Source organism: Haliotis asinina, chromosome 6 (assembly GCF_037392515.1).
Source record: "Haliotis asinina isolate JCU_RB_2024 chromosome 6, JCU_Hal_asi_v2, whole genome shotgun sequence".
In the NCBI taxonomy this organism is placed as follows: Eukaryota; Metazoa; Mollusca; class Gastropoda; order Lepetellida; family Haliotidae; genus Haliotis; species Haliotis asinina.
In genome coordinates, this window is record NC_090285.1 from 9,628,451 (window position 1) to 9,644,780 (window position 16,330).

General features: G+C 39.7%; 1 protein-coding gene across 1 annotated transcript in view; it reads left to right on the forward strand.

The window, feature by feature from the left end:
• Nucleotides 1-15,433, forward strand: part of LOC137286836 (uncharacterized) — a 30,600-nt gene extending 15,167 nt beyond the window's left edge. The window contains exons 15-36 of the mRNA XM_067818847.1: nt 212-306; nt 1,243-1,437; nt 2,079-2,144; nt 2,825-2,936; nt 3,337-3,468; nt 3,984-4,083; nt 4,693-4,807; nt 5,232-5,284; nt 5,722-5,821; nt 6,590-6,705; nt 7,287-7,389; nt 8,039-8,189; nt 9,378-9,447; nt 9,818-9,884; nt 10,650-10,735; nt 11,305-11,473; nt 11,785-11,865; nt 12,260-12,308; nt 13,161-13,588; nt 14,137-14,164; nt 14,458-14,600; nt 15,266-15,433. Of these exons, the coding sequence (XP_067674948.1) occupies nt 212-306; nt 1,243-1,437; nt 2,079-2,144; nt 2,825-2,936; nt 3,337-3,468; nt 3,984-4,083; nt 4,693-4,807; nt 5,232-5,284; nt 5,722-5,821; nt 6,590-6,705; nt 7,287-7,389; nt 8,039-8,189; nt 9,378-9,447; nt 9,818-9,884; nt 10,650-10,735; nt 11,305-11,473; nt 11,785-11,865; nt 12,260-12,308; nt 13,161-13,588; nt 14,137-14,164; nt 14,458-14,600; nt 15,266-15,433 (2,627 nt within the window). The remainder of the gene's footprint in view (nt 1-211; nt 307-1,242; nt 1,438-2,078; nt 2,145-2,824; nt 2,937-3,336; nt 3,469-3,983; nt 4,084-4,692; nt 4,808-5,231; nt 5,285-5,721; nt 5,822-6,589; nt 6,706-7,286; nt 7,390-8,038; nt 8,190-9,377; nt 9,448-9,817; nt 9,885-10,649; nt 10,736-11,304; nt 11,474-11,784; nt 11,866-12,259; nt 12,309-13,160; nt 13,589-14,136; nt 14,165-14,457; nt 14,601-15,265) is intronic.
• The last annotated feature ends 897 nt before the right edge of the window (nt 15,434-16,330 follow it).

Genomic DNA, 16,330 nt, shown 5'->3' on the forward strand with positions numbered 1-16,330 from the left:
ATGATGATGATGATGATGATTTGGGGATTTTACGTCCGCTTTCTAACATAATGCGTTTAACCGGAAAAGGCCTTTTTTACCCACTTTGGCGCAGTCTGTTAGTTAAATCTGTAAATACGTAGGCACTAGCTGTTTATGCTGCGCGAGGTATATGTCTACATCACACATGGTAGTATACACAACAATTTGAATTCAAATGTTCCTTGCACAGGTGTGATGAGTCGGTCCTGCAGTGTTGATGGGTCTTGGATGGAAGTCAACAGAAGCCAATGTGTGAGTTCCACCATAGAAAAGGTCCTTGATGATGTAAGTCCATGTACATATTTTGTATTTCTGGTTCAAACTATGTAGACATGCATTAGTAAAATAACTGTAGGTGTTAGAGGGAAGATATTATTACCGGAAGAACGTGACGAATGTGGGCCTGAATACTTCACCGTGTTCCGATGGTGTGGCATTTCTTTGCTTGCACCAGATATGTTCTCCAAAGTGAATGAAGGAATTAATATTGCAACTAGCCCCGTGTTTGATAGCCAAGACAATTACCTATGCAACTGCCTCTGCCATCACAACAGAGGTATAATAGGTAACGTACGTAGTCAGGCTAACTTGGTTGACACATGTCATCGTCTCCCAATAGCGTAGAGCGATGCTCTTGCTATCTATCGCTGGATTCTTTACAGCCACATAGCCGGAATATTACTAACTGTGGCGTTAAACATTAAACACACTAACAACAATGGCTGTACCTACAATACATATATTGGGATTTCGGCGTATCTTCCTATTTGATTGCGGCTAAACATTAAACAAAACCGAAATCTTATGCAATCTTATTACAATGGTGATGCTTTCCAAACGGATTTTTAAACATGAAATTGGCATTGTTTTCAGTATGTAATCGTTATGCTTTTGTTTAATTCAAACCTTCGGACCTACTCTTTTCGTCTACATATGTACCCGTGAAGATCCGGGTTAGAACTGATCTTCAGTAACCCTTGCTTGTCGTAAGAGGAGACTAACAGGATCGGGTGTTGACACGTCACCGTATCATAGTTGTGTAGATAGATGTTCATGCTGTTGATCACTTGGTTTTCTGGTCAAGACCCGATTACTTGCAAACCGCCGACATGTAGCAGGAATATTACTGGATGCGTTGTAAAACTAAAGTCACATATTCGTCTCTATATAATGCTGTAAGAACCCGCCATGTTATGCCGGTTAACTGAATGTATTTCACAGATTGAGTGGATTGAGGACGGAGTGCAGGTAGCTAAGGTATCTATCGTTGCTGAGACTCTCTCGGCCAACACAAAACCGGCGGAACTCGGCAGCAAGGAGATTGGGCTTGTGTCAGAATCCCTGGATCGGCTTTTGAATATTTCCAAGGAGAGTAACATCACAGAGAACAAGAATGAGACGAAACAGTTCACAAAGGTTTCGCATCAGATACATTTCAGTTACAAAACTGCTCTACATTGTTGTGTTCTTCTGCAACTGTTTGAGGATTAATGCCGCAATATTTGTGTACGGTATATTTCTATCGTTTTCAATTACGTGATCAAAACGAGTGTCTAACGAAGGAAGGTATTCGCTTGTTATTCAACTATACTCTTTAAAAAAGTAGGGGAACTTCATTTCAAAGTTATGACTGAAAAATATGGGAGATATATCGGATTCACTCTATGTTGGTATGATAATAACGAATGTTTTGAGAGTGCATCACCACTTCCATTTCCTGTTGGTCATAGTTTTGTAGAAAAATCGCTCTTGAAAGATGATTGGTGTATGACGTGAAATTTGAATGGGTACCATTTTCACAGCTAAGACCTGGGTTCGATTCTCCACATGGACACAATGTGTGAAGCCCATTGCTGGTGTCCCCAGCTATTGCTATTGCCGGAATATTGTTAAAAGTGGCGGAAAACCATGCTCACTCCTTTTAGTTGCTTTGTATTAGAAACTCACACGGGTCAGTCTCTTACCAGCAAACTGTAATTCTTGGTCTTCAGTGTCAGTGTCCAATATTTCTGTGTTCACAATTTGCTTTAGATCATTCTGTTCTTTATTTGTTTCAGAGCTTTGTTGCAAGCGCCAGTAACATTCTCGATTCAACGACAGTCGACAAGTGGAAAAATGTACAGGTTGGTTATTATGGGATACTTGTTTAGCTGGGCGGGGGGTTGACAACACGGAAAGAGTCTGCACAACACGAAGGTGACGCCAAGGTTTTTAAGCCTGATCACAGGTGAGCTCGATCCCGACACCTCAACCTCGCTGGAGCAATACATATTTTCAAACACAAAAATTTCTATAGCCTTCATTGAAGGTTGATGTTGAAACCTGCACTCTGCAATACTCCAAATATATAACGGCGGTCTGGATCAAACACTCCAGTGATCAACATCGCGAGCATCGATCTACACAACTGGGATACGATGACATGTGTGAACCAAGGCAGCGAGTCTGACCACCCGATCCTGTTAGTTGTCTCTTACGACAAGCATGGGTTACTGAAGACCAGTTCTAACCCGGATCTTCACGGGTTCACAACAACGGGTCTATAAGGGATTAAGGGATACAAGTTTTGTCATATGGCGCTTCAAAACGTCAATTGTATGTTCGAATAGTGGACCTGATTATGTTTCTACATTTGTCAGTCCCACGCCCATTTTTGTCAGATTTTACATATTGAATAAAACTGTAACGTTCTTTCTACATCGTTAATGGTTGCGTATCCTTGAAAACGATTTAAGGTGAGTTACCTCTTATTGCCGACGTGATAATATGGTCATATTAAACAGATATTTTTATGCCAATCCAGGAATCACAAGCCACACCCACCACGGTGTTGGAGCTGGTGGACAACGTCACGGAGGTGGCTACCGACAGCCTCGACGACGGAGAAACGGAGACATTCACATCTCCAAACATAGGTAGATCGAGTCTCTCTCTAACAAACAAATAGTGAGCAAACAGATTGTAATTGACGGCTCTGAAGAAGTGATGCAAATACAGTGGAAGCTGACTATACCGACTGTGTGTGTGTGTGTGTGCGTGTGTCTGCCTGTCTCTACTCATAGTGACTGAAGAAATAATCCGGTTTAGACAATGTGCCGGAACGTAGAGCTGATGATATATGTACAAGCCAGGGATGGGCCTGAGATTTTATGTCAGTGATGACAACTTGCCGGATTGGGCAGATGCCGGTTTTGAAAGCTTCCATTGCATTATTTCCTGGTATAAATCACAGTCTATCAAATGATTTGCATTTGTACACATGCTTTCCTTCTTAAATAATGGATTAATTAATAATTGCAAACATTGCTTCCGAAGCCTTGCAAGTTGGTAAGAGGAGTTCGATCACCATAGAAGACATCGTGTTCCCAGAGCAAGGGCCTCAGTACAACACACTGACAACCAGCAGTTCTCTTATACTTACAGGCGAAGCGTTAGAGAAGTTGCCAGGTATTGTCATGAATGTATGCATGACACAGAAAATCATAGTAACCTTGTACTTCAGATGAAATTTAAAGCCTATTTGACACTTTACCCTTACGTTGGAGGATAGTTACATGACATAACTGCAGATGTGTGAGTGAGTTTAGTTTTATGCTGCTGTTAGCAATATTTCAGCAATACCACAGCGGGGGCACCATAAATGGGGTTCACATATTGTACTCATGTTGGCAATCAAACCCATGTCTACGAAGTGACATCCGAATACTTTTACTGTCAGGCGATCCAAACATCTTCAAGATTGTAAATTATGTCTAAATAGTTTCGCCAATCGTATATACACTCTTTCATGTTCTGGTAGAGGAATATTTGTTCAAAAGCAATATGACTTGCGATAATTATAGATGGGCTTTTAAGTCATTCATATGATGTTTTTTTTCTGCATTCAAATACATGGATCATGGGAAAATTATCATTCAGGAAACAATGCCCACTGCTTCCTTCTGTGGAAACACATGTTTCAGGAAATACATCGGTCCGCTTCAGTGCCATCTACTACAGGAATATATCATCTCTACTTCCCGAGGGAACAGAGCTTCAGAAACCTTCCGGTAACGGGCTCAGGTAAGGTCGGCGTTACTTTCTTCACATGAAGTCACTCTGAAGAAGCAGCGTCATATACCACGCATTTAAACTTCTATCTACATAACATTTCAATTGATTAATATTGAAGAGTTACAAATTTGAAATTTTATTTACAGACCACTTGAAGGAATATATAAAAGTAAAGAGTTACTTTTCAGTGAAATAAAATTGAAGAGTTACAAATGCGAAATTTTATCTACAGAACATTTCAATGAATAAACAATTTAGAGTCACAAATTTGAAATTTTGTCTAAAGAACACTTCACTGAATTAAGATTGAAGGGATACAGATTTTTAATTTTATCTACTATCTACATCAATTGATAAAAAATGAGTTACAAATTTGAAATATTGTCTACAAAACATGTCATTGAATTAAAGGACCAAAGTATTTTAGGGAATGAAAATAAGTCACGACGAAGAACTTTTATGATATGATTCCAGTTGCTCAGGCTAATACACCACAGAACAAACACTTATCTACAGGACAGATTCAAAAGACAGAAAACCAAAGAGATTGTACGGTACATAAGCGAAACATAAAATTTAAAGGAAAGTATGTGACTGTCGACCATTTTCTGTTTCCAGTGAAAATAGTTCGTCAAACATGGTGGTCAACGGAGATGTCCTTGCTTTCAATCTGTTTCCTCCCAAAGAGGAAGAGCTTGATCCGCCGTTAAAACTGACCTTCACCCATACTAATGTAAGACGTAATTACGTGTATATAGACAGATTAGAAAATTTAAAATATCAATTTTAATTAGCAACACTGCAAAACGTTAGTAGTCAATAAATCTTCATAAGTTTATGGCGAATACGCGTATAACGCACTTATGGATGTAACGAACTGATGGAAGTAACGAACCCTTTTGGTTCTGATCACCTTGTTGTACATATCAGTCGAAACAAACTCTCTCTATATCGTCCCTTCGTTAAAACCCTTGTTTACTTGGTCATAAAATTATTTTCCAATATGTAACCATCAATAGCACATTGCATGTATTGAACTATTAAAGTTATCTACCCGTTTCTGTTGACGATGTTATTGATCTAGTACCATGGTGATCAGTAAATTCGCTGTAGTGCATTGTAGAAGTGTTCTAAAAGGATTAATTGTCCTGTTTCAGGAATCACTGGATTCTGCAACTGGACAGTGCGTTTTCCTCAACATATCAACGGGGTACGCATGTTTTATTATAATGAAATTGACTTTGATCCTTGGAAACATGAATATGAAAGAGCAATGACAACGTAGCTGGAACCTGTGGGATTTGACAATACATTGTACATAGTAGAATTCCTTCTTCCAAAAACCGAGGTAAATCTGATATTACTGGTATTCTTCTAGAATCTGCATTTGCTGGATGTTTGTCGTGTATGCATAGTAACGCGACTCTTGAAATACGGTTATAGTGGCATTAAACGCAACTCATTCTCTGATCAGGGCATCTTTCGTGTATGTCAGTTTCGTGACACTAGGTATCATTGGCGTAAACAAAGCCTCAGCCGTGGACACACGCAAACTGAACAGATGAAATGTTTGAGAAAAATGGCTCAAATCAATTGCGTTCTTCCTGTAGAAATTGACTGCCTATAAAGCACCGTTTATCTTTCCAGTAACTGGCAAACTGATGGATGCAACGCTACATTTAGAGCTGAAAACTACACTGAATGTTCTTGCAGACATCTCACAACATTTGCCCTGCTGATGAGTCCGGTAAGAAGATATACTACTGTAATCTGCACATGTCAGGGTGGGAACGCTGTGTGGGGAAATAAATTAAAGATGAAGATTAAAGTTGTTTAAAGTTGTCAGTATGCATGAAGAAGATGTTGTTGTCGTGTGGATTGTTGGTCGCGGTCATAATACCTTTAGATAGCAAAAGATTAACAAAATAGATAGTGCGGTTTGCGTCCCTGTTGCATACAGTTTCCCTGTTTTGACTTGCACCATATGTCCTTGTGAGTCTGTCTGGTGAACAACTCATCTGCCTGTGCATGTGTTTGTGAGAACAGTTGCCACAGTTCGAACGCCTTTTGCTCGTCTTTTTGCGACATCTGGCATCAAATCTACGTGATGGTTATAAGTATAAACATGGTCATGATATAGTTGAAATCAAAAAGGTTCGATTCTGCTCTTGGCAGAAAGTCTTTGTGAATGGAAAAGGGTTTCGTCGCCAGTAGCATACACACGATTACATCCATAATAACTGTCCATGCAGTGGATAAAGATATTCGACTATCCAGACAAGCTTTCACACCACCATTTTTATACTAGTCTGTTTACAGGTGTGGTACAATGTAACTGTTGATCACTAAATATTCAATAGTTGATCACAATACACTTATAGCTCTCCTGATGAATACCACACCCTTTTAATAAATATACATTTGCTGTAAGCAGAATTTGTTCAGTGCCAACTGTTTCATGAACAAGTGTTTATGTGTGAATTCATTCAACAACATAGATGCATGTTTTCCACAGAGGATTACTGGGGTGAAACAGACGCCGCTTCTTTTAACGATAATAACAAAGGCCGGATGCGGTATCTCTGTTGTCTTCCTTGTTCTGACGGTGATTCTATACGTCACGGTTTGGAGGTAAGATAACATCAGGATAGGAACTCAACAGCTTCAACACACGATTAGCTTATTTGTACCTGTGCCCACTTTTAGCTCATATGAATACCACCCGAAATGCATGCTATTTAAGTCTTGATCTTAAGAAGATCACAGGATTAAAGCTTGTTCCAAATGTGTACAGTTCGAAATGTTGCAAGAGTGTTTTTGACAGGTTTCACACGTGTAACTATCGCAGTGGGTACGGGTTTAGTGTACGGGAACTTGAGGCAGCAGTGCAGTTATGTACCTACATGTTCAGCAATACACGACTGGTCCTGTGGTTATAGGCGCCACACTCTGCCACACAGATGTGTGAATATACGATCCTGTACGTGACTGGCCCTGCCTTGGTACATTGGATACCTCTGATTCAAGTTAGAAAGTGAAGTATTACCAACCTGCAACCATTTTCCTGATAACAACAAGACATTAAACCAAGCTTACTCGTTGATACGTTGCAGCTGTTCTGTGATGTTTTGTACTGTGGTGTGCTGTACTGCGCTGGGCTTGGCTGGGCTTTATATTTCATACAACCACTTTCTCCTTTTTTTCTTTTCAAGATACGTGAAGTCCGACCAAGCTATAATTTTGCTTCACATCTGCGTATGCCTCGCCATTGCCATGCTGTTGTTTATGTTTGGGGTGGACCCGATACAGTATAAAGTAAGGACATTTCTAACTGTTAAAACATTAGTAAGTATATTTATATGTGTGCGATCGGTTATACCTACATGGAATGTAGGTCAAAACACGAAGAGGTCATATTACAAAGGTGTCGTACTGACCATAGTCGGTTTACTAATAACTGTCTGCTTGAAGGAGATGGAGATGAACCTTCTAAGTAAGTGTATTTCCTGAGATGCAGTTAATCTGAAAGATCTGTTTGCTCAGTATGAACGATTTAAGAGACATCGACCTGTCTTGTATCATAAATTGTAACTATGTATATGTACGATACATTTCCCGTTCTTAAATCTGGTTTTATAACGTTTTCTAAATATACAATACTCTGCAATGAAGTAATATGTGTTTAATGAAATTCGTTTAAACCTTGTCTTTAAAATGAACTTCGACTCGGTCTTGAGACTTAGTCTCGTTGCTATACAGATGAAATACTGATGATACTCTATCAAAGAAGGTTATTGCCACCACAAAACCCTATCCCAGTACATTTTCTACATGTACGAATCTCCATTCACGCACTGGGTAAATTACAAAATATCTTTTAAGTCAGAATTTAGTATAATTTTGAATATGTTCATTGTACTGCATGGAAATGTTTTATCATACTATGTATGCACACTTTTATTAGGCTGTGTGTACGACGATTGCTGTAGGGCTCCACTTCTTCTACATGGCAAGTTTCCTCATGATGTTGGCCTCCGCTTTGGAAGCACTGTGGTCAGTTGTGCTAGTGTTCACAACCAGATCCAAACTGCGACCGCTCTTGATTGGGGCCTGGGGTAAGTTGTTCATAAACGGATTTACATATTCAACGACCTTGAGACGGGCTGGTCGGTTAAGAGAGTTTAGTTTTACGCCGAATGATCGAGTCTGGACCAGACAATCCAGTGATCAACAGTATGAGCATCGATTTGCGCAACTGGGAACCGATGACATGTGTCAACCACGTCAGCGAGCCTGATCACACGATTCGTCGTCTCTTACTGCAAGCATTGTCACCTTTTATGGAAAGCATGGGTTGATGAAGGCCTATTCTACCGTTGGACCACGGGTCTTGTCGGCTAGGAATGCGATGCAGCGACTGATTGTCAGTGTGAACGCAAAGCGTACATTTAAGAGTGAGTGAGTTTTTATGCCGCTGCTTAGCAAAACAATATCAAGGCGGGTGACACCGAAAATGGGCTTCAGACATTGTGCTAATATGGGGATTCAAACACGTCCACGTTGGAGAAACCGTAAAAGAAACATACGTAAATGTATGTGACTGGAGTAATATAAATCAAAGCTGACACCCGATTTGGGTGAAAGGGTAAGAATATTTCGCACTACGGATATCACCCGTTAATTGAGCAATGACCACCTTTGACGGCATCTGCCATGATGCAGCTGTAAAACATTAAGAGGCTTAAAGTCCTCAAATGGTACAAATATTCTGTTTATGCTAATATACAACGCCTAATTCCATGATTTGCAATATGGTTGATTGGTACCATTACAATATTATCATTTATCCAGTTTTCCAATTATAAATCCACGTTTAAGTAAAATTCTGAAATTTGGTGATCCTTAGCAAAGTGTGAGTAGTACATACAATGTAATGGTGATAATGGGAACGAATACAGTGGAAGCTGTCTAAATCGGCACTCACTGGGACTGAAGAAATAATCCGGTGTGATAAAGTGCTAGATTGTAGAGCTGATGGTAAATGTACAAGCTATGGATGGGACTGAGATTTTATGCCGGTGTTGACAACTTGCCGGATTGCAGAGATACCGGTTTTGACAGCTTTCATTGTAGTTGGCCATATTCGTTATGATGAAACAGTAAGAACAGTCAGTTTCAGAGAAATATGATTTGATGTAAACCTTTGTAAACATTTGACCTGAGTTCTGGATCAAGTCAATTCAGCAGACATAATCCCTTTTATTTCACATCAATTTTCTAATTGTATTTGATTTATTTTTCAGTTATGTCTGTGGCGGTAGTGATTATCTCCATGGCTGCCACGAAATTAGAAGGTTATGGAACGACAAAACAGTACGCACTGGTTACATTATCTACATTATAAAATTATACGGCAAAAGCAATGAATAAAATGAACAAAATAAACTTAGTGCCCTTGAGCGTTCTCCGCTTTAGTTTATGTAGAAGACTATGTTCAAAATCTTTTCGCTGCAATAAGCAAAACTACTGTTAAACCGAAACTCGTGTTTTCAAAACTTAGAGTTTGTTTCTTGTTTTGATTATATTTTCGTGATTATTTTTCAAATTGATTTACAAAAAATATAAACTGACCTATTGTTAAAGTCTTTCGTACTGCCATAACTTACCTAGCGCTCCATAGTCCACACATATGTGTCGAAGAATCCACAGGTTCTGTGCCATAAAATGCTCTTTCTTTGAATAGTTGCTGGTTGTCACTTGAGAGTAATTTGAGATGGGCGTTCATTGGTCCAGTGCTGCTTATTGTCGCTGTGAGTACTAGTTGTTTAGTTCGACGTCAGTAGTAGATCAAAGGTAGCTGCAGTAGATGATGAGAGAGAAGCATCGTGAGAGGCGATACACGTAATCGGGTGGTAGCGCCGGAGATGCGCGTCGTTGGTTTCCAGTTGTGTTGATAGCTGCTCGTGAAGTCAATTACAGTTGAAGCTGTCTAAACCGGCACTCATTAGGACTGAAGAAATAATTCGGTTTATACAAAGTGCTAGATTGTAGAGCTGATGGTAAATGTATAAGCTATGGGTGGAAGTGAGAATTTGTGCCGGTGTTGACAACTTGCCGGACTGGACAGATGCCACTGTACTGAATGGCCGGGTCCAGGGACCAGTTCCTCATGGCGACCGTGCAGTCGTAGGTTTAACGATCGTCTCAGAGCTACGATCGCTACGAGGCACGAGGTCCAGATTTACACATCACCGTCAATACCGCTTTCAGGCGTAAACCGTCTTGTAGTGGCTATGGTTGTTGAAGATGTTGCGGATGTGGCAGTGACGACATAATAGAAGATGCTGCAGCAATAGTAAATGACAATGAATCAGTTCAGGGTAACACAGCACGTTCACAAGTTGGCCTACCATCCGAGCGTTGCAAAAACGTCTACAGAGAAATCCGTTTCAACAGGTTTTAATTAAATTATATCATATACTTAGAGTATTTATATGAAATCTCTGATGATAACGACAGATTCAGCTACTGTATTATCCATTCCATTTTTACATTATTTTGTGTTTTTATTGCAGATTAACTTCATCATAATCGGAAAGTTGATACATACGATGTTGTCTATCCGTGCTCTACAAAATGTGAATGTCAAAAACAAGATTAAGTAAGCTATTTAAGTGCGAAATATGTCGGTTACACAACACGTATGAGCGTAATGAATTTTGGAGTTAATTCCAAAACATTTTGGTTTAACATACGAGTTGCTTTTTCGCATTGCTGCTATTTTACTAAAAGTGGCGTAAACCCATGCCACTTCCATGACGTAAGCTTTTCGATGTGTATATTATCCATGTCTGCTTATGTTATGTTACTACCTAATATGCTACTTAAATGTTCAAAGATTCACTGAAAGAATTTTATATTTTGTTATGCTGACTCACCCAAATATCAGAGTCTCGAACAACTGCGGAAAGAAATCCATTTGGGCATGACAGGGAATATAGTCACCGAAATTATACCAGTAGGTCACCGACAGTCAATACTAACACCGGGTGTTCGAATTACACATGCATCCTCAGTGTCAGTACCTGATAGTGATTCACAGACTCCTGGCCATGACATAGTCTTGCTTACATTGGAATTGGTTTTAGAGGTAATTTCTTATGAACATAAAAGTGTACTTATGTCGTTCTGATATGGTTATTCTAGTTCCGGAGTATTTTATTAATACAGGAAGTCTCTCCGAGGGATATGTATTCTCATACCAGTGCTCGGGGTGTCCTGGATATTAGGGGTGCTGACCGTAGAGGATGAACAGCGTGTTATGGAATATATCTTCGCCATTGTCAACTCCCTTCAGGGATTGTTCATCTTCATTACTCAATGTTTGATGAAGAAAAAGGTACTTACATTATTACAAGCCGTAACCCAGTCACCATCACATATAAATAGTCTCTCACGGTATTTCCACCTATCTAATATTTTGATTGACCGTTGACCATTGCGAAACCATCGCACCTGTTCTCAAAACAGTTCGAGGCGGTGGGGTAGCCTAGTGGTTAAATCGTTGACTCGTCACGTCGAAGATCTAGATTCCCGAAGTGGGTACAATGAGTGAAACCCATTTCTGGTCTTCCCAGCACTGATGTTAAAATATTGCTATATGCGGGTTTGAAACATACTGACTCTCATTCATTTCATTTTATTTCTCAGTTTCGCTCTGGGCTAGCCAACTACAAGCGTCGTTTCATGTCCAGCCGATCCCTACAGTCAAGTCAACAGAGAAAAAAATCGGTATTGCTTTTTGTGTTTAGTTGCTAAACCTTCTAGCTCTCAACATTACATTGCCAGTTGACAGTGGTGAATATAATTCATGGTGTTGTCACTGTATGTGGTTTGGCTGGCGGTCTGCGGCGGTCCGGGTGAGAACTGGTCTTCAGCATGAGCAAATGAAGGTGATTGTGGTTTAGGGCAACTAATACGACCAGATGGTTAGGCTTGCTGACTTGGTATCATAGGTGCGTAAATCAGTGCTTACCATGTCAATCACTCTATTCTCTAGTTATTGGCTTGAATGGTCCCTACAAGATTATAGCTGGCATGATGAAACAATTCGTTTTATTTCGTTACATGTCTCGACTGACCCTATGATTATGTGCATAACTAACCGTGGACACTTTCCCTGCAGCATCAACGGGATGGAACAGAACGAAGCAAAAATCTCGTGTCACAGCAAAGTAAATATACTCTCACTTCGTCAGTTTGCTTAATGTTCCTCACAATGTAGAAACATTTCCAAACCATTTCATTATCAAACATTGACATGAGTTTTCACGTTTTGTTACGAGGTATATAAAAAGATGTTGTCAGTAACAGATATTTTATAGTTGCAGAAGCCATCATTCTCTATTATACAAGATATATCCAATATTAAAAACAAACATTCATTCTTTGGCATCCATCAGATTATAAGCATATTTAACTGGTATCGTATCAGCTATAGAGCACCAGATTAAGCTATTGAGATGTGGACAGTCTACTAATCCTGATATCCCAATGTAATTATCAAACTGGAAATGTGTCTAGTATTATATGACGTCCCTGTGTCTGGATATATGTTGACACATTAAGTTCAGGGAACATTTCCACTAGATGAAAAGACTGTATTCTTAACCAGGATACCATTCGGAATCTAGTCCAGCTGAACATTTGCTGCATAACTGTATTATTATTCGGCACAAGATACCAACAAGAAAACAATTCATTTTGATACGAACAGGAGGTCACAAAGACCACTGACCTCTAAGTATGCAAGACGCACAATTAGTACAACAATCATTTCGCCATGTTGTTAAGTTACCATCTTCTTGGTATAAAGCAGAGAAATATGTAGATCAATAAAAAGTAGGACAAGTGGATCAAAATCATTTTAAAGTCATGAACCTGTGAGGAGGACTACATTCATGAGTACACAATTTCTCCATGGCAATAGTTGTCTCTCCATAAGAAATGTTCATCCACATCTTACCAGCATCTAAAAGTAACGTAAAGAAACTCTGAACTATGAAGAATGTGGACTTTATTTCCAGACTTGCTTCCATCCCATTCAATCTCAGAAGTTCCACTGTTCGTTCCTGACAAGCCTGTCCGTAAACAGTCACACCAACCTACCAGTGTTTCTAACAATGCTGGTTTGTGGGAAGTGTCTACCGATGGCATAAAATCGTATGCTGGTGCATGGGCAGAACCAGTTGGTGAGCTCGACGGTTCTTTGTTTAAAGCTTCTGCCGATGTAGACATGAGTATTACTGAATGGCTGGATCAGTATGAATATGCTGACAGACCCGTTGTCGGAAACAGAGGTGACGGCATGCACAGGGTCACCCAAGCAGATATTCACCACGAGAGTGATCGCAGGAATAGCACGGATTTACCCAGAAAAGAGCAATTGGGAAGAGGCCCTGATCGTGACTACACAGGGAAGGAACAGGTAGTCACTGTTGATGACCCATCACAGGTGAGTAAACTAAACAGCATAAGATTAAGACAAGAGAGCAGATTGAGATGGCTTGCTAGGTGAGGTTCAGCTTGACCCGTAGCAATAATGCACAAACATCATGAAACCCGCGACAATCCGGGTGGTCAGACTGGTAGATTTAATTAAAACATTATAGTACCCCAGGTACGTCGATCGATGGCCATTGTTGTTGACAATTGATAATTCTCTGGTCTGGTTGGTTATTTACATATCGGTGCCATTTAGCTGTTATATTGCTAACTGTGTCCTTAAACAACAAATCAACAAGACAAAATATCCTGACTTGAAACAATCTTTGATTCGGAATCTTGTTTGGGTCGGACGCATTCAACATTGTGGTCCTAAACTCCTTTTGTTATAAGCTGTAGAGTTACCATAGAAACGTACTACCAGGAATGTACATTCGCCGATGGACCATTGCACCAAGTGACATGACGTATGTAACATCAACGCCTAAAAGTATTATTCTTTGGCTCCAAAATGAACACAATCCAGTTAAAGCTGATAGTGTCTAGTTATGTTTTCAGATGAGTCCGCACAGACGGACGCGACCAGGTAAATCACAGGGTGAGACCTAGAAGCATTTGTGTCTATAAAACATTCTTGTTGATGTCTTTGATCTCAGTTTCAACAGTAAAACTAACATGACCTGTTCCTGTCTACGAAATGCAATATCATTTCATATCGATTTGTTAAAATCAATCAATACTCTTCTAAAATAATGGGTACATAAAGCACTCTCATAACTTGCATGTGATCAAAATATCGAGTGTTGATTTGCACAATATAATTTTGGTAGATGAGTGTATAACATTTCTATTTTTATGATGAACTAACATTAACAACAGATGGTCACAGAAAAAAGCGTCCTCAGCAGCCTTCTGATGTGAAAGTATCTGATTGGCTGGCCTCTGATAATACATCCCTAGGGCAAAGTTCATCACAACAGCATGCAAGGGTTCCCGTCTGGCAGAATGTATCTAGTCTAATGGTTTGTGTTATTTATATGTATCATGATCAGATCAGCACTCAGCAAAACCAGTATTTGCATCCTGGCACATGGACCAGATCATCCCATTATTATGAGTGCAAGGTCCTTTAGGATCCATAGCAACCACGTGCCTGACCACCTGATCTGAACAGCGAGCATACGACAATCACATAGAATGTTGCTGAAGATAATTAATCCAACTGAAATCCATAGACCTATCACAATCAACAAAACCACAAAGTAATATCACCATCAAATGACGTTGCCCCTTGAGCCGGCAGCAAAACCCGATGTTTCAGTAACCTCTGTTCTCGGGGTATCATTGTCATCTTTTTCGATTTCCGCCTGATGCTGAGCTGGCATGTTGATGTGGTGCTGTGATATAGCGATAGTGTCAAAATGGCATTACAGCCAAGTCGCTGATTACATCTACGGTGTCTGATTCTTTATGAAAGGGGTATTTTTACAATATCGTCAAATGAGACCAAGCCAAGTGCAACGTCTAGACTCAGACAACTTGGTTTAGATTCTCAGTGTTATTTCTTGTATCTTACCTCCATTCTTTTTTCAGACATGCCATTTATTGACATGTTTTCATCTATTCCGACTTCCAGCGGGAATCGAGTTACATATTGTTGGTTTTGAAGACAAAACTACCTTTTCAGGGCTTTATTCCCTACGGTGTGCGCGGAAACGCCTCCTCTAGCGCTGGGCGTCAAGATTCGCCTTTCCAGCATCCGGGTATTTTGGGATACACGTCACATGAACGTTTGAACACTTTACAAGACAGACCATTCAGCAGGTCCATGGGCTCCTTTAATTCGCTGATTTAGGTAACATGTACCTTTCATTTATGTAACTATCACGCCGTTAAGATAGTTCTGTATATCCATTTTGATATGGCTATTCGTACGATGCAGATCTCCTCCGAAAGTTGTTTGGTGAATATTTTGAAGTTTGGTGTTTTGTATTTTCTCGTTTTGATTTTGTTTTTGTTGATATGATTATTGCATAAGTGACTTGTACCTACGTACAGAACATTAATTTCACTGATGCGTCAAGAATCCCTTACTTTTGGAGAATATGTCAAAATTAGGTTATGTGAAAATGGCTTCCACTTCGATGAAGGTCCCTTGAAAATGACTAATTCACGGCCTAAATTGCGCTGTGTCACCTACATGTGTGATGCTTGGTGCTGTATCGCCTATACGGTTCCTATTCTAGTCTTAATGCAAAACTTAATGACCTAATTGCAAAACTATGTACATTGTTTACGCATACATATGCGACAATCCAACTTGTTATTGAAAGAGTTTATTTCCAAACATTTTCATATTGTTTCTGTGGTAAGCATACTTAAACCGTGTGAAATGTGACTTCTGTATATTGCTGATGCTCTCTGATAATTTAATTGTATTAGCATAACAAACTTCAAGATCCCATAATATATTTAAGTCTGTTAACATGGCGTTTGGCTTATAGATGATCACGATGAAACAACGTCCCGCAGTACTAGTCTGGGGTCCGAGAAAGGGATAAAAACGATGACAGAATTTACTAGTGACATGTTGAATGTAGACTTGTCTATGGAATGATACATTTCCCTGATATATAGGCCTCTTGCACGTAAACATTACACAGTAAATTATTTTTGCGATCCGCGCAAATCTGTATATCTGTAATTATATGGCTATTGGTATGATACAGGCATCTTGTGGACTTTTCTATGC